Genomic DNA, 20,414 nt, shown 5'->3' with positions numbered 1-20,414 from the left:
AAAATGCTTCCAAAACTAACGAATCACCTCCGTGTGTATACATTAAAGTTAGCAGAGTTTTATATTTATATGCAGGAGTGAAGATCAAGAAAACTCTGAGGAACCAGACCGTGACGGAGACCCAGGAAGCAGTGTTCACACTGGAGCTCACACACCCCGATGTGAAAGGATCCCAGTGGATTAAGAACGGGGTGGAACTGCAAAACAGCGAAAAGTACGAGATCGTCTCCAGTGGCGTGGTCCAAACGCTGAAGGTCAAGGACTGCAACATACAGGACGAGTCTGTTTACTCCTTCAAACTTGGAAAACTTTCTGCCAATGCCAGACTCAACGTAGAGAGTAAGTGTCAGATTTTATCAGCATAACCAAGAATTGTGCACAATGTTGTCACGTATCATCATATCATTTGAGTGGTTTATCTGCTACTTTTTTTCCTGCAGAAATCAAAATCGTGAAGAAGATAAAAGATGCGACGTCTCTGTTGGATGGCACAGCCTCCTTTGAGATGAGCCTCTCACATGACAACATCCCTGTTAGGTGGATGTTTAAAGGTTTGGAGCTGAAGTCAAGTGAGAAGTGCAAGATTCTGTCTGAGAGGAAAGCACACAAACTGATCCTGAAGAATCTGGACAGCAGCGATGCAGGAGAGTACGTGGCTGTGGTTGGACACTTGCAGTGCAGTGCTGTACTCACCGTGGAGGGTATGTAGCACTATAAGACAAACTGCATGTGAAGTCTTGCATTTAGATCGCAAGATAGTAACTCCAAGCTGCTCTCAGACACATCCATCAGAGTATGAATGTTAGATCAAAAACACTTAAGCACAGATTGCAGGTAGAGTGAAAAGCAGTCCATCCACTTACTGAATAATATAAAGAATGTTTATGGTGTTTGAGATGAGAAGAATATTTGTCTAATCTTTTGTTATTCATGTCTTGTGACCTGATTTACTACATGCAGCTCTGCAGGTCACTAAACCCATGAAAAGTGTGGAGGTACCAGAGACTCAAGTGGCCACATTCGAGTGTGAAGTCTCCCACTTCAATGTGCCGTCCACCTGGCTGAAGAACGGAGTGGAGATTGAGATGAGTGACAAGTTCAGGATTGTGGTTCAGGGAAAACTCCATCAGCTGAAGATCATGAACACCAGCAGGGACGACTCTGCAGAGTACACCTTCATTTGTGGCAACGACCAAGTGTCTGCAACACTCACCGTCAACCGTAAGAATTCTGACCTCCCATAACGTGATATGAAAATACTGTATCAGAATGAGACTCAAAAGGGGGGTTAAAATAATTTCTAAATTATATAATCACCTAATTTAACATATTTTTATCTTTAAAGTTTCAGAATTCTCGCTATATATTTGAGCTTTATTACTATTCTGTCCTCAGATTGCTAGTTTGTCCTTAGATTGTGAACATCAGAGAAACTGGGTTGTATCTGAAGTACAGGAAATCATAAAACAAAATAAAAGTATCTGAATAACTGCATACAGTAATAGCTGAAATTCTTCAAAAGCAAACACAGTGAATGTGTCTTTTTGTATTTCCCTCAAATTTCGTCCTCCAGCGGTTCTGATCACCTCCATGCTGAAGGACCTGAATGCCCAAGAGAGAGACACTATCACCTTTGAGGTCACCGTCAACTATGAAGGCATCACGTACAAATGGCTGAAGAACGGCGTGGAAATGAAGTCGTCGGACAGGTGCCAGGTCCGCAGTCGGCAGCTTACGCACTCCCTCACCATCCGAAACGTTCACTTTGGAGACGGAGGAGAGTACAAGTTTGTGGCCGGCTCTGCTGCCACCACTGCTAATCTCTTTGTCGAAGGTAACCTGGTGCTGAGCACATTTACAGTCTGTAGAGGTGAGAAATGCTACGAAACGTCTCTGAAAATGTTGTTCTTTCAGCTCGTGTGATTGAATTCACCAAGAAGATCAAGGACATAAAGATCACAGAGAAGAAGAAGGCGATTTTTGAGTGTGAGGTTTCTGAGCCAAACATCCAGGTGATGTGGATGAAGGACGGTCAGGAGATGGACATGTCTGAGGAAAGGTCTGTCAGTGCTCGTCAAAGTTTGGCCACGCTTAATCTGAAAATCACTATTCCCAGCGTCTCCTTTGGACAATGAAAGCTTTTAGAGGTTAATTGTGAGTTGGATATCTTCTGCCTTGAATCCAAAGGTATATTGTGACAGCAGAGAAGTATGTTCACCGCCTCGTGATCCAGACGGTTCGAATGTCTGATGCTGGGGAATATTCAGTGGTAGCTGGATCAAGTGTCTCCAAGGCCCGGCTCACTGTGGAGGGTCGCGATATTCGGATCTCGGAACCTCCTGAGCGGGAAATTACGGTGAAGTGGTTTTAAAGTTCATTTACTGATGTTTCAGAATAAAACTTCTGTCTTTCAGGTAATCACAGTTTGAGGATTAAAGGTGATTCGCTGTTTTTTAAGACTGTCCATTTATTTAATTGCAATGAGTTTCATCTTATTTTAATCCTAAATTAACTTTTGCAACCAAAGCTGCTCTGTTTCACAACCACAGGCGTTACGCAGAGAAGTTAGTGTCAGTTTGGTGCATCTATATGTTTTAGCTTGGAAAGACACGGGCGAAGTGTCAGATACTGAACCTGAGATTAACATTTTTATTTCTCTTTTATTTCTTATTTAGAAATATGGCTTAAAGTAATAAGGCATAAAGATACACTAGAAACAGTGTGTAAATATTTAGATATTATTCTGTTCTCTCTGTGGAAGCAGTGACGATTGGCCATAAAAATAAAAAATAACTATTAATGTTTACATATGACCCGCTCAGGTTTGTCAGTCCCCCACAACATGTTTTACTGCACTCACATTTTAAAAAGGAACTTAAATAGTAGAATTGTGGGTGCTTGGTGATTGTATTTACTGACATTTCAACAGAAAATAGGGCCTTAACTCTATTATTGTAGGGTCTACCTTACAATATAAAGCACCTTGAGGCGACAGTTGTTGTGATTTGGCGCTATATAAATAAAACTGAATTGAATTGAACAGAGATAGAAATGTAAATATTTCACTATCCCCTCCTAGGTTCTGGAGAAACACCGTGCAACCTTTGAGTTTGAAGTGAATGAAGAAGATGTGGAGGGTCACTGGCTGAAGAACGGTGTGGAGATCCAGTTCTCGATGGAAGAACGATTTAACTACGTGACCATCAGGAAGCTGCATCGCCTCACCATCTCAGAGACCTACAGGAGTGATGCTGGGGAGTACACCTTCATCGCTGGCAAAAATAGAAGCACCATGCAGCTTCGAATAAACAGTAAGTCCAGCGTGACATCACACAGAAAGAATGATGTACAGTATGAACACATAAAAACTGGTTGTTTCTTGTTTGTTTCTAAAAAGGCCATTTATTTCAAACTTTCTCATCAGTGATACAATTGTGCTTTGAAGGTTACATACACTCATCATTCTCACCATTTTGGCTTTATAATTATTTCTTTGAGCTGCTATTTTTAAGGGTAAAATGTCTGTTCAGCATATATCTTTAATGACTTAAATAAAATTAGAACTGGGTGCATTTGAATTTTTTTAGGACTTTTCTCTAATCACAGGGTTAAACGTATATGTACAAGCTCAAGTATATACAGCGCTCCCTCGCTATAACGCGGTTCGCCTTTCGCGGTTTCGCAGATTTTTTTTGGTGCAATTTAGTTTTTTGGGTTTTTTACAGCGCATTGTCAATTAATCTCGTGCTGTGTCTCCTGTACAGTACAGAATGCGTTCAGCTTGTCAAATTTACATAAATCTTCGATTGCTAGCAGCGTGACTCTGACGTGCTGTACTGTATGTTTGTAAGTTTCCTCCCCAACAAACACAACAACGCTGAAAACGTCGTCACCTGAGGGGTCCCTTTGGTTTCATTCTGTAATACTGGACTTATTTTTCTACAAGGCCTGAACTTTGAGAATATTTAAATAAGAGAGAAAAGTGTATTAAGTGTGTAGTGAGGGGTTTGACAGCCTTAAAACATCTATGTTAATTGTAAAAAATAAAGTTGGCTACTTTGCAGATTTCGCCTATCGCAGGTTATTTTTAGAACGTAACTCCCGCGATAAACGAGGGACCGCTGTACATGCAGAAGTGCAGCTGAAGGTTCTAGCAGGCCTAAATGCAGACACGGAAGGATGGACACAAGAAAGCAATTTATATTACATTACAAAAGGTCCAGGAAACAAAACACGAAGCACAAAAGGGAAAATTAAATCCACCCACAGAGAACAGCAATCAGGAAAGTGGAGATGTGATGAAAGCAAGACACAGCTGAAAAGAAATGGATGATGAGAAAACTAAAAGCAAGGCACAGAGGACAATGAATCCAAATAACACAGGAAGTGAAATATGGTAACCAAATACATAGACACACGTGAAATTAACACAGGAGAAGTGACATGAGAGGATGGAGCAAGAAGCTTTGAACAAGGAGCAAACTAACACAAACAGAAACAGAACAAATTATGTAGTTTTCATGCCGCCGTATATTCCAGTTAAACTTTACCTCTAAAATATTCTGCCTCGTTCAGTCCCCGAGCCTCCTCAGATCCTTCGCCACATGGAGCCCCAGTCGGTGGAGGCTGGAAAACCAGCTCACTTCTCAGTCCAGGTGAGCGGTGTTCCCCAGCCTCAGGTCTTCTGGTACAAAAACTCCCAGGCTCTCTCCGCTGGCTTCAAGTGCAAGTTCCTGCACGATGGCAACGAGCACACACTGCTGCTCATCGAGGTCTTTCCTGAAGACGCTGCTGTCTACACCTGTGAGGCCAAGAATGAGTATGGCACTGCCACAAGCACTGCGACACTCAATGTTGAAGGTGAGACATGGATGTGACTTGATAGTCAGTTTTGTATAAAACAGATTGTTGGTTTCTGCTGAAATTGGCATTTTTTCCTGAGTAGAGTGCATGCTCTCGCCATTAGCCCAACATCACAGTTTTCATGGACACAACTCTCCACCAGAAATAGGTCAGATCGTACCAGAAGGTGGAAATGACTTCTGCATATTTTTAAGTTGCACTTTATTATTAATTCAACGTGATCATTAAGAGGTGATGATAGCTTCAATATAATGCAAATGATGTAGGGCAGCAGAACAACAAGCACTAAAATACGAAAAGAAAAAAGTTTTCCTAAAGTTTTGGAAAAGATAAAGAAGAAGACTATTTGTATAAGAGTGTTCTTACCTGACAGCGCGTGGAGTTTTTGCATCGCTAACCAACCAACTAGAAAGTGTATGAATATGCAGTGCAAGCCTGCAGGGGAGCCTCCACACTGCTCCCCCTGGTGGATACACATGCTTTTACCACCAATTGCTCATTAAGGGCGTTACTACTCATAGTTGTGTCGTCCACGTCACAGGCGGCAAATTAACAACCGTCAAGGAGACCGGTCAAGGATTGGCCGAGGACCCACCATGGCCCTGCCAGGGTCCAGGCAGACATTGTAAGTGGCTGTATCTGTACTGATTCAGGTTCTTGTGTTGCAGTTTCAGAGGTGGTTTCTCCAGACTCCCCCGCCACTGTTGCTCCCCCTGTCATCATCTCACCCATGGCCAGCACTTCAGCCTGCGAGGGCGCACCAGCTTGCTTCCAGTGCAAAGTCCGTGGAGATGGTAAAAAATACAATTTCTTATTGAGTGATGCTGTGATTTTTTAAATACTGAAACAAAGTGATGGTATTGCTCAGTTTCTGGTAGTTACGCTGCACAGAATTTTAAGTTGAAACTTTATTCAAACCTGTGGCCACTTCCTGTGAATGGAATTTCCTACCTACGCATAAGTTTCAGTAGTAGTGTGTCCTTTGGTCTTCTCTTGAAGCCATTGGGACTTCACTGAAACTTGATTATGGCACGCGACTAATTAACCACCTTCTGACTTATTTACTCTTGCTGTTGACCCACAGTGCAAATTTACTGCAGTATATTTACACAAGCCGTGCTTTTTCCTTTGTCAACCATCAAGATGTGAAGATAAGCTGGTTCCACGAGAAAAAGGAAATCAAACAGTCCGAATTCTTCAGGATATCTCAGTTTGATGACAGCTGTCAGCTGGAGATCTCCAGGGTTTATCCAGAGGACGAGGGCGAGTATACCTGCATGGCCACAAACAATGGAGGGACGGTGTCCTGCTCTGCAACTCTTACATTAGACGGTGAGTTTATTACTAAAAAGAAAGGCTGCTTTTCTTACTCTGAGACAATTGAAGTGTCACTAACAGAAGCTCACAGCAGTGCTGGTTTCAGATCAACACACTCTCACTGAATTTTGTGTTGGAAGTGTTTATTAACCATGTAGAATTAACTTTGTAAAATTACTCCCATTGCAATGGGTTTTATAGTTATATAGGGATGCAATGAAAGGTGACCAAATAAAGGAGAAAAGAAGAATAACTGGAGAAAGAGTTCCCTGTCGTTTATGACAAGGTGTGGCTCAGGGAACAATCTTTCATAAAAATACAAACAAATATCATTGTGTTTACTTTTTCCTTTTTCACCTGAGTTCTGTGTCAAAGTTTTTATCCACGCTTTCTTTACTGAAATATGACCTCATGAGCCCTCAGTCAGTTTCAGTTTAGTGATTTGAAATGCTAGTGGGGGCGCTCAGCTATGATAGTGAGGGATCGTTTGCTCTGGTCCAAATAGTTTTGGTTGTTTTGAGTATTTTTGTAGTTAGTTAGTTTAGTTTGTAGTTTTTGTTATGCTGTGAAAGGACAGAAGATATTCCCTTATTCCCAACTCCTGACAGATCACACAAATGGTGCTTACTGGGATGTAAATAGAACAAAGTACACTGAGCCAATGAACATGCTTTATTTCAGGGCAAAAGCAAACGTGAGACAGATCAGCCACCACCAACATCACTCGCCTAAAGATACCTTCAATTTGCCAAAAGCCAATTTCATCGAACCAATCACAAGCTGTACAGTGCCACATGGGGGGAGGCCCACTTTTATCCGTGTGTAGCTAGCATGCCAAAATCAGAAATAAGCTGGTTCCACAACCAACACTCGGTTTAGCCTAACAAGAATGAAAACACTGCCACTCTCGTCGTAGTGGATGCTTTGGCCAGTACTCCTGTAAGACTGCTAATACTGCTGAACAGGCCACGTGCTCAGCCACACTCACCATAAACGAAGAAGGTAACCCGTCCTAATTAGCTCCAAGCAAAACTTGAGAGGATGTCCTGAACTGAGGTGCAACATTCACTGTCACATTAGTTACTGGTGGGTTTGATTCTCTGAAATTATTTTTCAATCAGAAAAATTTAACAAAAAAGCCTCAAAACAGGAACTGACAGAAGTTAGTAACCTGACTCATTTTCAGATACAGAATGTGAATTTGCTTCAAGGCAGCTACAGTAAGACTTACATTTATTTGAGTGTGTTTGAGCGCACTGCAGTATTAAAAACAGAAAAGAAAAAAATAGAAAATTATCTAAACACTCTGAGACCTGCTCAGAAAAAAGATATGGAAGCAATACTTTCTGTAGGGAAAGACATTAAGAGGGGTAGAAAACTGTCAGTACACATGTAAATGTACATTATATGTGAAAGAAATGTGTGTCTACATCTGCCCATGTTGGGATCAGTGTGTTGATGAAAAGGGAATAAATGTCATGGCTTTCTTCACAGTGACTCACGTGAGAGAGCAGGCTGAAACCAAGACTGAGCTGGAAGTCAAAGGTAAGGTCATAAAGATAACTTTTCACCACATATTAGAGCGAGCATTACTCCATCATGGATGGAGTGGAAAAACTACAGCTGGAGCAGATTTCTCTCAACTGAATTTTGATTTGAAAGTAGTCTGTCACTGGATAACTCCAAGCTGTGGCTCACTGAAGCAGATAAATTGTTTGTGAGTGCAAAGTGATAACCGCTACATGAGTGGATGCTTTGTGTTGGATCGTACTTGTCATGCGTCCATGCTTTTATCATTTCTATATTTCAGGATGAACTTTGACCTTCCACAGTTGCATGACATCTTTATATATATATATATATATATATACACTGAACAAAAATATAAACGCAACACCTTTGTTACTGCTCCCATTCCCCATGGGATGGACGTAGAGACCTAAAATTCATTCCAGATACACAATATAACCATCCCTCCCAAACAGTGGTCACAAATCAGTCCAAATGTGTGGTAGTGGGCACATCTGCCATATTGAGATAATCCATCCCACCTCACAGGTGTGCCACATCAGGATGCTGATCTGACATCATGAGTAGTGCACAGGTGTACCTCAGACTGCCCACAACAAAAGGCCACCCTGGAATGTGCAGTTTTGTCTCACAGCAAAATGCCACAGATGCCACAAGCAATGAGGGAGCGTGCAATTGGCATGCTGACAGCAGGAATGTCAACCAGATCTGTCGCCCGTGCATTGAATGTTCATTTCTCAACCATAAGCCGTCTCCGCAGGCGTTTCAGAGAATATGGCAGCACATCCAACCGGCCTCACAACCGCAGACCTCGTGTAACCACACCAGCCCAGGACCTCCACATCCAGCAGGTTCACCTCCAAGATCGTCTGAGACCAGCCACCCAGACAGCTGCTGGAACAATTGGTTTGCACAACCAAACAATTTCTGCACAAACTGTCAGAAACCGTCTCAGGGACGCTCAACTGCATGCCCGTCGTCCTCATCGGGGTCTTGACCTGACTCCAGCTCGTCGCCGTAACAGACTTGTGTGGGCAAATGCTCACATTCGATGGCGTCTGGCACGTTGGAGAGGTGTGCGCTTCACGGATGAATCATGGTTCACATTGTTCAGGGCAGATGGCAGCTGAGAATGTCCCAGTTCTTGCATGGCCAGCATACTCACCGGACATGTCACCCATTGAGCATGTTCGGGATGTGCTTGACCGGCGTATACGACAGCGTGTACCAGTTCCCACGAATATCCAACAACCTCGCACAGCCATTGAAGTGGAGTGGACCAACATCCCACAGGCCATAATTGACAATCTGATAGACTCCATGCGACGATGTGTTGCACTGCATGAGGCAAATGGTGGTCACACCAGATACTGACCGGTTCTGGGTCCCCAGACCCCCAATAGCGCAAAAAACTGCACATTCCAGGGTGGCCTTTTGTTGTGGGCAGTCTGAGGTACACCTGTGCACTACTCATGATGTCAGATCAGCATCCTGATGTGGCACACCTGTGAGGTGGGATGGATTATCTCAATATGGCAGATGTGCCCACTACCACACATTTGGACTGATTTGTGACCACTGTTTGGGAGGGATGGTTATATTGTGTATCTGGAATGAATTTTAGGTCTCTACGTCCATCCCATGGGGAATGGGAGCAAAAACAAAAGTGTTGCGTTTATATTTTTGTTCAGTGTATATATATATATATATATATATATATATATATATATATATATATATATATATATATACACTTTCTAAATTATCTTTCATATTCCATCTGGTCTTACTTTGATAATATTTTGTGGTTTCCCTCAGGTGAGAATTTGTTGAACTTGAGCAGTTTGCATTCAAAAGTTTATTTATCTTTGGCATGAAAGTTCATCTGATTTTCTTCCCAGAAAAACGCGGGTCTGTATTTTTTAAAGACATGGAGGATTGCCGAATCTGGAACTGATACTTTCCTCCTGCAAAATATTTCTTAGCCTGGCTTGCAGATAGTGGAATGTGATTCCTGTGGTTTGCTTTCTAAATAACCCCAGTAAACCTATATTAGTTCGAATAAACGCCGTCTCACCAAATTCTGCTGCTTCATTGGTTAATTTTGGAATATAATATTTGTTTTTAGAGAGTTCTGCATCTCATACGTGTGCATCTTTCATTCCCTGTTTAAGTTTAAGGATTAGAAAGGGCGTTTATTCTTCTGTCTGCAAGTCAGGTAAGAAATATTCTAGCATAAAACAAGTTTCAAGAACTAAAACACGCAAACGGTAGCAGTCCATCTTGAAAATATGCTTCTTTAATCACAACAAAATAATATATGTTTTGAAGAAATTTCCACAGACGAAGGATCAAAACTTCCTGCAGGTTTCTAATAAAAAGAATCAAGTCTTGCGTTTATTCGAACAAATATGGTGAGTGAATTTTCTTATGGCATTGTGAGTCCTTGCATGCATTTAATATTTCCATTAATGATTCATTCAAGTCCTTTTTTCAGTTTTTACCCCTGGAAGCTGTGTTGGTCTGACAGTTGTCCATTTCTGTTTGCAGAACTGTTCTGTCCTCAAAGAAAAGAAGAAACTGTGCATTGCAGCACAGAACTCACTGCCACTTGGCAGCTTAGAGGAGCCTTCTCCGACACTGAGGATTTCATAGATCATGGCCTGGTGTCAGCCAATCGTTGCTCCAGCAGGACTTCATCCATCAGCTCATGGACAGAAAACATGAAACCATCTTTCACAAAGAAACTTAAGTTTCAGTCCGTCTTAGAAGGGGAGGCAGCAGAGTTCAAATGTAAACTGATTGCCTGCCCTCCTCCTACTATCCTCTGGTTTCATAATAACAGATCTATACCTAAAGAGCATAGACGCAGAATCTACACTGACAGCAAAATGCATGTTCACACTACCAGTCTAGTTATTCATGGTGTCAAAGAAAAGGACTCGGGCAGTTATAAGGTAATGGCAATAAACATAGAGGGTTCTGCAGAATCCACAGCATCACTTCTGGTGTCACTGAGGGAAGAGCAGTCTGCTAACTATCTTGGCTTTATTAGACGCAGTGCTAAAGCCCACGAGAGCATCGATACCATGGCAGAGCAGAGGAAAGAGAGGAAGTTTAGGGTTGACCTCAGATATGTCGGGTCTCCTTTTGACAAAATGTCCAAGGTCCATCAGGGTAGATCTCGATCTAAGAGTGCTCTTGTGCGTACTGTGTACTTCATGCCTGGTTCCCATTCAGAAGACAAGGAACCAGAAAAGGAGTCTAAGCGGTTAGAAACTGCCTCTGAGCGTGCCCTGTCTCCTACCCCGATGTTTGACAGATCTGAGCGCTTCAACGACAGATTCAGTGACATCTACTGTGACCGACGCACTGGCACCAGGTTCAGTGATAAGTTCAGTGACAGGTGCAGTGACAGATACAGTGAGAGGTTCAGTGACACTGAGAGTCTCCACAATGAGGTAAGAACAAAACTTACTACACTCCAAAAAGCTGTCAAACAGAAAAAGAGGCTTTCTATTTCCACCATGTCTTCCTCTGAGTTTGAGTTAGAATCTGTCGCCAGCGAGTCAAGCTATGCAGATTATGTTGAGAGACTTAGGGTCAAGCCTGCTTCTCTGCCTGATGTTCAGCATTTCAATCGACCCTTTGATTTGGGTGAGACGTACAGGGAGTTTCAAGGTAAAACCTCTAGCAGGGATCCCGCTGAGCCTTGTGTTAGACATTCATTCGAGCCTCAGTCGAGAACCAGGGCCATCCAATTAATGAGAGGTGAGCTGGTCAGTACAAGTGTGTCAGAAACAGAAAAGACATCAGACGACAAACATTCAGAGAAACTAGAGGATAAAAAAGTTAAGGGTTTTGTTGAAATACAAGCAGATGTGGTTGATGACCATAAGGTGCGGGTTACAAATGTTGGGATGACAGCATGCAACCTTGAAGGACCGCTCGGTGAGAAAGCGGTTTACCCAGAAACTACAATGTACACTGAAAGTGGGGAACCTGTTAAAAGTCTGCCTTCTCAAGAAGCAACATTACTCATACAGTCAACCATGCCAAAGTCAGTCACATCTACCAGAGAGAGGTTTCTTAGAGAAGACACAGCAGCAACAGAAACAGCTGATCTGTGTAAAGAAGCATTTGCTGGGGAGGATTTGAGGGCTCGTTACGAGAAGAGCCTGGAAGCTGAACGAATAGCTTGTGAGGAGAAACTCCTTGCCCTGAGGATCAGGAAATGGCAGCAAGGGAGTAGGATGTCAGGAGAGGAGACATATGATCCTGAAACTGATCTGCCCATTGTCCCTGAGGCAAAGTCCACAGAGCCCACAGGGCACATTTACAACCAGCAGGAGAAAAGAGCAACTGTGGAAACTGAGGCCATGCACTCCTCTTTTCATGAATCACTCAAAAAAGAGGCATGGGAAGATAATCCTGAAGGAATGGCTCAATCAACACCCACAGCTACAATAAAGATGAGAAGCAGAGAAGTGGAAAGGTCTGCCTCTGTGGGTACAAAAGCTTCCACAGTGACAATTGGGCTAGAAGACGACACAGCACCACAGACGCTGATGCAAAAGTCCCAAAAGTCACCAAGAACAAGACCAAGGCCAGAGGACAGATTCAGAATTTCAGAGAGATTTATTAGTGAAAAACAAACACCAGACAGCAAAGGGGAAAAACAGGTTGAGCCATGTGATCAGTTTGCAGGCAAGTTTTTTAGAGCTCCGTATGAGAAGAAGCTAGAAACTGGAGGAACTGAATGCGAAGAGAAACGCCTTCCCTTAGGGATCAGGCAGGAAGGCATGAGAATATCAGAAGAGGAGACATTTAACTCAGAAACCGATCTGCCTATTCCAGCAGGCACACAGTACAAAGAGAGTGAGAAGCACATTCACACCCCACAAGAAGTAATGGAGAAAAAGATAGCTCCTGTGCCAATGCCTATGGTACCTAAAGTCAAAGGTGTAGCAGAGCAGCTTGAAACATCTGCCCAGTTGGTCAAAGGACAAATGAAAACAAAAGTAGAAGAACTGGAACATGAGAAACAAAAATTGCAGAGATTTAAAGCTAAAGCAGCAGAAGCTGAATATGAGTCTAGATCTGAAACAAAAGCTAGAGCAGAGAAGATGCTGTTTGAGAAGACGAGAGCAGAAAAGGAGCTCCAGCTGTCCAGGGAAAACATCTCAGACCTGAAGAGTGAGAGTGAGAAGTTTATTAGTGAAGAGGAGGCTTTGACTCAGCGAATAAGAAAGTGGCAACAGGATGTTTTAATGGAACAAGAGCAGACTGCAGAACTTCAAGGTTACTCACCTTTCCAGGCAGGGAAGACCACTGAGGCAGGAACAAATCTCGCAGAGGCCTCTGCTTTAGAATTGGCAAACACAGTCAGAGAGAAATGTGTTTCTAGTGAGTCTGCTCCTGCTGGTTTCCAAGACCAGGAGGGTGAAACTCTGCAGTGGCCTCTGGCTGGTGAACTGCCAACAGAGGGCCGTGTGACAAGGCTGCAGAGGGACAGTGAGTACTTTGTAAGTGAGGAAGAAGCACTGGCTCAGCGCATATTAAAATGGCAACAGGATGCAGTTGAACAAGAGGATACAGCTGAGCTTGAGTCTGAGTGGCCCCAACTGCCCCTGACTTATTGTGAGCCCCATCATAGTGGCATGTCTCATGAAGCCCACCCCAGTGAACCCCCACCTCCACATTTATTTTCAACAGAAAAACTGTCAGTTTTTCAGCCTATTGCAAAGTGTGACCTGTCACCTCCTTTTGAGGCTTCTATGGCCAGGCACTCCGCTGCAGATGCTAGTTTGCTACACCATGTGGGTGCACCTGATGCCCCTGTAAGATATCAAAAGGACTCTCAGGCTTCATCAGTCCAGAAATACTCTCCAACCCAGCTCACTGGGCGTCCTTATGAGGAATATGAACTTACCTCTGCCTCTTATGAAAGCCATCGTGAGCCTTCCCCAGTCAGGAGAAGCTCCCCATCCCTTAGTCGACAGGATGATTCAGAAAGAGAGGGAGTGGTGAGGTTTAGAAGGGACAAGCATGCTATGCATGTTGATAAATCCAGCAGGCAACACTTCCAGTCAGAGGTAAGAGAAGAGAGAGCTATGGAAAAGGAGATGGGAACTGCAAGAGAAAACACTGAATGGAAACAACAGAGGGATGAAAGAAGTGGAGATTTGAGAAATCTGAGATCTACACAGGGTAAGGAGATGAGTACTGAAATAGGTGCTATAAAGAAGGAAGAGAGACGAGTTGAAAATGTGGAGTTAAACATAAAAGATCTTGGAAGTCTGGGAGGCTCACATCCAGTATTTGTTAAAGAAATATCTTCACTTAAAGTAAAAGTTGGTGAGATGTCTGAGTTTATCTGCCAGTTCCAAGGTGATCCTCCACCTACTGTGAACTGGCTCAAAGACGGCCATCCACTGGACCACAATCCTGACTATGATATCATACAGAAATCTAACAACTCAAAGCTCACCATATTCTATCCAACAACAGATCACGAGGGCACATATGACTGTATCATAACCAATAAACATGGCAAATCCATCTGCAGTGCTACTCTTGAAATCTCTAACAAAAAGGTGCCAAAGGTGTCAGGAGTCACACCAGATGTGGTAAAAATACAAGCACCAATGAAGGAGGAAAACCAGGAGAGTCTGATTGAGGAGCAGTTTCAGACCTACACTGATTCAGGAAAGGTAACGTTAAAGGTGCCTCGGATGGAGATCATTAAACGCCGCAGCTCAGACGAATCTTTTAGCACCTCACCCGTGGAAATTCGAATTACAGCTGCCACCCCCATCCCTGAGATGGCTGAGGAAATTCGTGTGGACAAACCTCAGGTTTTTACAGAGGGAATGTCATCTGGACCGAGTAGTGAAGCAGCATCCCAGACTGTCAGACACAAATTTACTTTCTCATTTGATGTGGTTGGTGAAGCTCCCTGTGTGGTCACTGAATTAGAGAATATAACCTGTTCTGAGGGCGAAACAGCTGTCTTGAAATGTGTTATAACCGGTGAACCTGCTCCAGACGTCACATGGTATCATGACCATATTTGCCTTGAAGCCACTGTTGGAAAATATAGTACTGAGATACATGATAAAATGTACATGCTGTATATCAGCAATTTTACATACCCTGATGCTGGACTGTACAAATGTGTTGCTAGAAATAAGCTGGGAGAGGTAACCAGTATCTCTGAAGTCTCCTATCAAGTTGAAAAACCTAAGAAGTTTTCAGGTGTTGATTTCACCCCATTGCAGACAGAGAGGAAGTCTCCTTATGGCTTAACTGAGGATTTCAAGAAACCTGACATCTTCCAAAAAGCTCAGGATAGTGTTGTGCTGCCAAAAGTTAAACCTCCGAGTTCACAAGCTCCAACAGACGTGCCTGTCAAAACTACTGTATCCAGACCCAGTGTCTCTAGAGAGCCTCAGGTTATATCCGGCTGTGGTCTGCAAGGTTCTGCTGCTGTAATTAAAGTTTCTCAGATTAAACAGACTTTCGAATCAACATCACCAATTAGATTAACGGAAAATCTTTCTCTGGAAGAAGAAAGAAAGAAAACACTGTTCCCAGAGGAGTTTATACCGTCTGTTACCATGTCTCTTAACCAGCAGGAAGAGGTAATGCCACATAAACGTGATACTATGCATACAGAGAGCTGTGTTCAGCTTGCTTCACCTACAACCAGAAGTGAAAGTTCTTACAAAGCCTCTCATGCTCCAGTAGAATCCAACAAGCCCGTCTCTTTTGAAAAGTCCCAGGTCACTGATGTCAGTAAGGAAGTTATTTCAGGAGTAAGTTGTGGTGCAGTTAAACAGTTTCTTGAGGAAATGCGGGAGTCTCCAGAGGTGGTGAGACCAGGGTCACAGGAACTTGGCCTACTCCCTCAACACACTGAGGCGGGTGAAGCAGAGAGATTTAGATGGGAAACATTTGACAAATCTGGCAGCCACATTGCTTTCGAGCCTGAGAAAGTACCTGCAGGAAGCTGCCTTCCCACACTTTCTTCTCAACCTGAAGGAACTGTTAAGCCCAAACAAATTTCTAAATCTCTAAAACCAGCAAGCCAAAGTGCAGTTCCAAGGGTTTGCTCTGTAGAAAGTGAGGCTAAAATCTCACGTATGGCAAATTATTCTGACCATACTAGTGTTGGGGGGGTTTTAGAAGAAGTAGAAAAACATGTGAAGCGTGATGTGAAAGGATTAGAAGAGGAATTTGATTTAATGTTAGAATATGTGCATAAGGAGGGTGAACTTTCTGGCGATAAGCTTATTTCCATACAGGAGCCCACTAAGGACAAAGCTCATATTGAGGAGCTGATTTCGTTCCCAGAAGTATCTATAGATAGCGGTGTTTTTGGTAGTATGCTAGAATCCCAGGATGACAAGAGAGAAGTATCAGAGAACACAGTGGCTGATGATCTAATTGAGTCTCCTACACAAATTAAGGGTGAAGATGAGAAAATTGAGGTTCGCTTGAAGTCAGAACCTGAAACATTTATTGTCAAGCCTAAAGTACTCACAACAGCGAACCCACTTGGTCGGTCTAGAGCTGCTGCTGACCGTGGAAAGGAAGGAGATAGTATGGAAAGAGACTCAGCAGATCAAGCTGGGGGAGCAGCAGCAGCTGGCTCCATAGAGGAAGAGGAGGTCACTTTTGGTGCAGTGTACAACTACTATAGTCCTCCTCCAGACTGGGGGAGGCCGCTGTCCCCTGAGTCTGAGATGTCCATAGAGATTGGCAGCACTGTGAGTGAAGACATAGTTGAGGTAGCTGAGAGGTTCTACACCCCAGGCTCCTCTACTGAAGTCTCACAACCAATTGCACAGTCCTTTCACACTCCGAAGTCTCCCGTGTTCTTTCATACTCCAAGTTCTGATGAATCTGGTGGGTTTAAGACCCCTCAGGAATATCCATTCTCCCCTGTAGAATACAAAAGACCATCAACAGAAGACTCAAGTGAGAGGTTCTTCTCACCTGTTCAATTCCTAACCTCTCCTACTGATGAGGGCATTGAAAAAACTCTATCTGGAATGAATGTGGAAGAAAATCAAATCCTCAGCCAGGCCAGAGGGTCTTTGGGGTTGTCAACCCTGCAGGAGAAAGTGCAGGGGATCCCTCCGGCCTTCCTAAAACCTCTCATGAAGAGAAACGTGTTTGAGAACGACACATTAACATTTTATGCTGAGGTGTTTGGCCTACCTTCCCCCGAGGTGAATTGGTTCCGCAACAAAACCCAGCTGTTAGTGGATGACAGAGTTACTATAGAGCGGGATGGTGACAGCATCTCACTAACAATTCAAAATGTCACTAGAGCTGATCAGGGGGAGTATATTTGTGAAGCTGTGAATTATGTTGGCGAAGCCAGAAGTGTTGCTGTAGTGGTCGTTGTATCACAGGAAGTAAGGTTTACACCCGTCCCACCTGCTGTCTCCCATCAGCACGTCATGAAGTTTGATGTGGAGGAAGATGACTCTTCTCGTTCACCATCTCCTCAAGAGATTCTGCTTGAAGTAGAGCTGGATGAAAATGAAGTCAAAGAATTTGAGAAACAGGTGAAGATCATCACCATACCTGAATACACAGCTGACAATAAGAGTATGATCATATCTCTGAATGTGTTACCAAGTATTTATGAGGAGGGTGCTGTGGACTTTGTCACCCAGGAGCACGATGACTTGAAAATAGCATTTGAGGTCACCGAGATGCCCCCACGGTTTATCAATCCAATCTGTGACATGGAAACCCCAGAAGGCACCACTGTAATGTTTGAGTGCTCACTTATGGGAATTCCATCTCCCATCGTATCCTGGTTCAAAGGTGATAGAAAAATTCCTCAAAATAACAAAAAATACTTGCACTTTTCTGATAGTGACAATCATTTCTTGAAGATTTGCAAAGTCACAACACAGGATAGTGGCGTGTATACCTGCAGGGCAATCAACATTGTCGGAGAGACTCTATGTAGGGCTTCCCTAGTGGTGTTAAGTGCCAAGGATTTCTCGGGAAAGACCAGAGGCAGGGAGCTGACCGCTGTGTCCCTCGGCAGTGCCAAAGTCCAGCCCCAGAGGTTTGACTTGATGGTTGGCAACACATCGTTTGATGGTGAACAGGTGTCAGAAATTGAGCTGGAGTTTGATTTTGAACAAGAAGCTGATGAGTCACAGCGGGCAGTCAGGTTGGTGGCCAACACTGACAATAAAACAAGTGAAGAGGGAGAGAAATATGTCAGCATTGACTTTGATGTATTTGCTGACACAGCAAAAGATGAAAAGATAGAATTTAAAGGTAAGTCCAGTGATATGTGTAGCTTCCAGTTTCAGGTGACTGAGACACCCCCGAAATGTATCATACCATTGACTGATGTAACGGCAGCAGTGGGGACACCTGTCATTCTCCAGTGTCTGGTTAATGGTAAGCCAAACCCCACTGCTGAATGGTACAAAGACGGAGACTGTATCACAGATAGCAGGTATATAATCCAGGTGAAAACTGCAGGCCACTTCAATCTGCTCATTACTAACGTGACCCAGAGTGATGCTGGTGAATACAAGTGCATAATCCAAAACACAGCTGGCTGCATTGAAACTGCAGCACTGCTGAAGGTGTTTTAAAGGGTAAAGGGTAAGGGTGCTGGGACAGGTCATATATTCATATATATATTCACGGGGCGACCGTGGCTCAGGGGGTTGGGAATCGCATCTGTAACCGGAAGGTCGCCGGTTCGATCCCTGGGCTCTCTGTCCTGGTCGTTGTGTCCTTGGGCAAGACACTTTACCCTACTTGCCTACTGGTGTTGGCCAGAGGGGCCGATGGCGCGATATGGCAGCCTCGCTTCTGTCAGTCTGCCCCAGGGCAGCTGTGGCTACAACTGTAGCTGCCTCCACCAGTGTGTGAATGCGAGAGTGAATGAATAGTGGCACTGTAAAGCGCTTTGGGTGCCTTGAAAAGCGCTATATAAATCCAATCCATTATTATTATTTTGTGTTGTATCTAAATTTTGCTTTCACAGTAGAATTAGATTTTGACTTGGGGAGGAAAAAGATGAATGAATGAAAAACAGAGTGTGAAGGAAAAGCTTATATTCAAAGAGACCGTCTGTGCAATTTATCTATACTATACTATATATATATATATATATATATATATATATATATATATATATAGTACATGAGGCGTAAGTTTTCAGTAATCAGTAAGATTTCTTTACAATATCTGATTATATGCTACAGGCACATTAAACCCATGGAGTACAGGCTCTACAACTTAAAGCCAAGTGCTGCCTGTTAGCAATCTTCTAGAAGTTTGCAGATAAGACTGGATAGAGGTTGAATGAAGGAGAAACATTATTTTTATAGGGAGCTTTTATAGAGAGCATAAAAATGTCATATTTCTCTGAAAAGAGAATGTTTTCATACTAACTAGTTTCTTAAAATTTTCTTACTGGTTTAGGATTGTGGCTAACAATAATATGGTTACCTGTCGTACATATAGGACGTGTCTAAGAACAAAGCTCGTGCTCAGATAACTGAGTATGTATGTAGTAAATGTTTCTTTTAGCGTGTCAGTGACGGTAATGTGATACTTTACACTTTTGTTCAAAAAACATGACTTTATGTGTTTCTCTATTTTCCGGTAACTCTTTGAAAGCAACATTATTACCATAATGTCTTTACAATTCAGTGACAAAGTGTTGCATCCAAAATCTAAAAATGTTAGCAGCCTGTGTTTTTTGTTATTTTGGTGTTAAGAGAAATTTGCACTAATGGAGATGATAGCAACAACACTATTATTTGTATTAGGCAAATTCTTTGTATCAGGCAAATATCACAAATACAAAAACCTGTGTGTTTGCTCAAAGGCAGCACCTATGAATAACTAACAAATAAAACATCATCTTCTAAATATTACTGATATGCATCGGTGAGTTCGTCCCAGCCCTAACAACGCTAAGACAACACATTTTAAGCAGTCATCTTATCACAAATCAATTTGGAAACTTGAAGCTCTTTAGTTTGGATGAGACAGAAGTTTTTCTAGCAGAGTTTTTCTTTTTTTGGATTTTGTGTGATTCTAAGTTCTTGCTGTTTCTAAATGAAATTTATGGCTTTTTGAAGCATTTTTAAATGTCACAGAAGAGCAACTTGATAACTTATTTTAAAAATAGATAATACTGTGAAAAATCTTTTAAAAACAAAATATAAGTTTGGCATCTTGTAAATATGTGTAATTTTAGGGGTGTATGAATGTTTACCCAGTAAAATACAAGATTCTGATATTAAGGTTGAAATCTTTCATTTATATGTACAGCTGTCATCTTGGTTTGTCTCAGTTTATATAATAAAATTTCTGATGCAGTCTGAGCTTGCTTTTTTAAACCAGCTTTCAAATGGATGATTTATCACTATGAACATTAAAAGAGAAAATTAAGTCATTAAAAGTGATGTTTTGTAGAAAAGTTTGGTGAAAATTCCAGATTCTGGGAGTCATACCAAACAGTCTTTATTCTGTGCAACATTCCAGAATGAAAGACAAAAATATTCAAGAAAATATAAATGCATGAAATACAGTTGCCTTATATGTCATGAATAAGAATGTAACAGATGATAATTATATACAGACTAATTGTCAATAAAAATCAAAGAAAGTATTTAAAAAACTTACTGAATTCAATGCACTGA

At 42.5% G+C, this 20,414-nt stretch overlaps 2 protein-coding genes across 31 annotated transcripts in view; both read left to right on the top strand.

Moving 5' to 3' along the window:
- Positions 1 to 20,414, top strand: part of ttn.2 (titin, tandem duplicate 2) — a 226,054-nt gene that overhangs the window by 25,639 nt on the left and 180,001 nt on the right. For all 30 annotated transcript variants that reach the window (XM_040034145.1, XM_040034143.1, XM_040034160.1 and 27 more), the window contains 11 exons: positions 76 to 339; positions 441 to 701; positions 961 to 1,221; positions 1,574 to 1,834; positions 1,915 to 2,059; positions 2,188 to 2,356; positions 3,080 to 3,311; positions 4,576 to 4,860; positions 5,532 to 5,657; positions 6,007 to 6,195; positions 7,675 to 7,725. In XM_040034145.1, coding sequence (XP_039890079.1) covers positions 76 to 339; positions 441 to 701; positions 961 to 1,221; positions 1,574 to 1,834; positions 1,915 to 2,059; positions 2,188 to 2,356; positions 3,080 to 3,311; positions 4,576 to 4,860; positions 5,532 to 5,657; positions 6,007 to 6,195; positions 7,675 to 7,725 — 2,244 coding nt within the window. The remainder of the gene's footprint in view (positions 1 to 75; positions 340 to 440; positions 702 to 960; positions 1,222 to 1,573; positions 1,835 to 1,914; positions 2,060 to 2,187; positions 2,357 to 3,079; positions 3,312 to 4,575; positions 4,861 to 5,531; positions 5,658 to 6,006; positions 6,196 to 7,674; positions 7,726 to 20,414) is intronic.
- Positions 5,539 to 20,093, top strand: LOC120734994 (titin-like). The gene is made up of 3 exons (XM_040034167.1): positions 5,539 to 5,542; positions 10,907 to 18,390; positions 18,715 to 20,093. The coding sequence occupies exon 2, from the start codon at positions 10,932 to 10,934 to the stop codon at positions 18,345 to 18,347; it is 7,416 nt and encodes a 2,471-aa protein (XP_039890101.1). The 5' UTR covers positions 5,539 to 5,542; positions 10,907 to 10,931; the 3' UTR covers positions 18,348 to 18,390; positions 18,715 to 20,093.

This window comes from Simochromis diagramma, unplaced genomic scaffold, assembly GCF_900408965.1.
Source record: "Simochromis diagramma unplaced genomic scaffold, fSimDia1.1 OVJJ01000176.1, whole genome shotgun sequence".
Classification (NCBI taxonomy): Eukaryota; Metazoa; Chordata; class Actinopteri; order Cichliformes; family Cichlidae; genus Simochromis; species Simochromis diagramma.
This window is presented reverse-complemented; position numbering and strand designations above follow the sequence as displayed.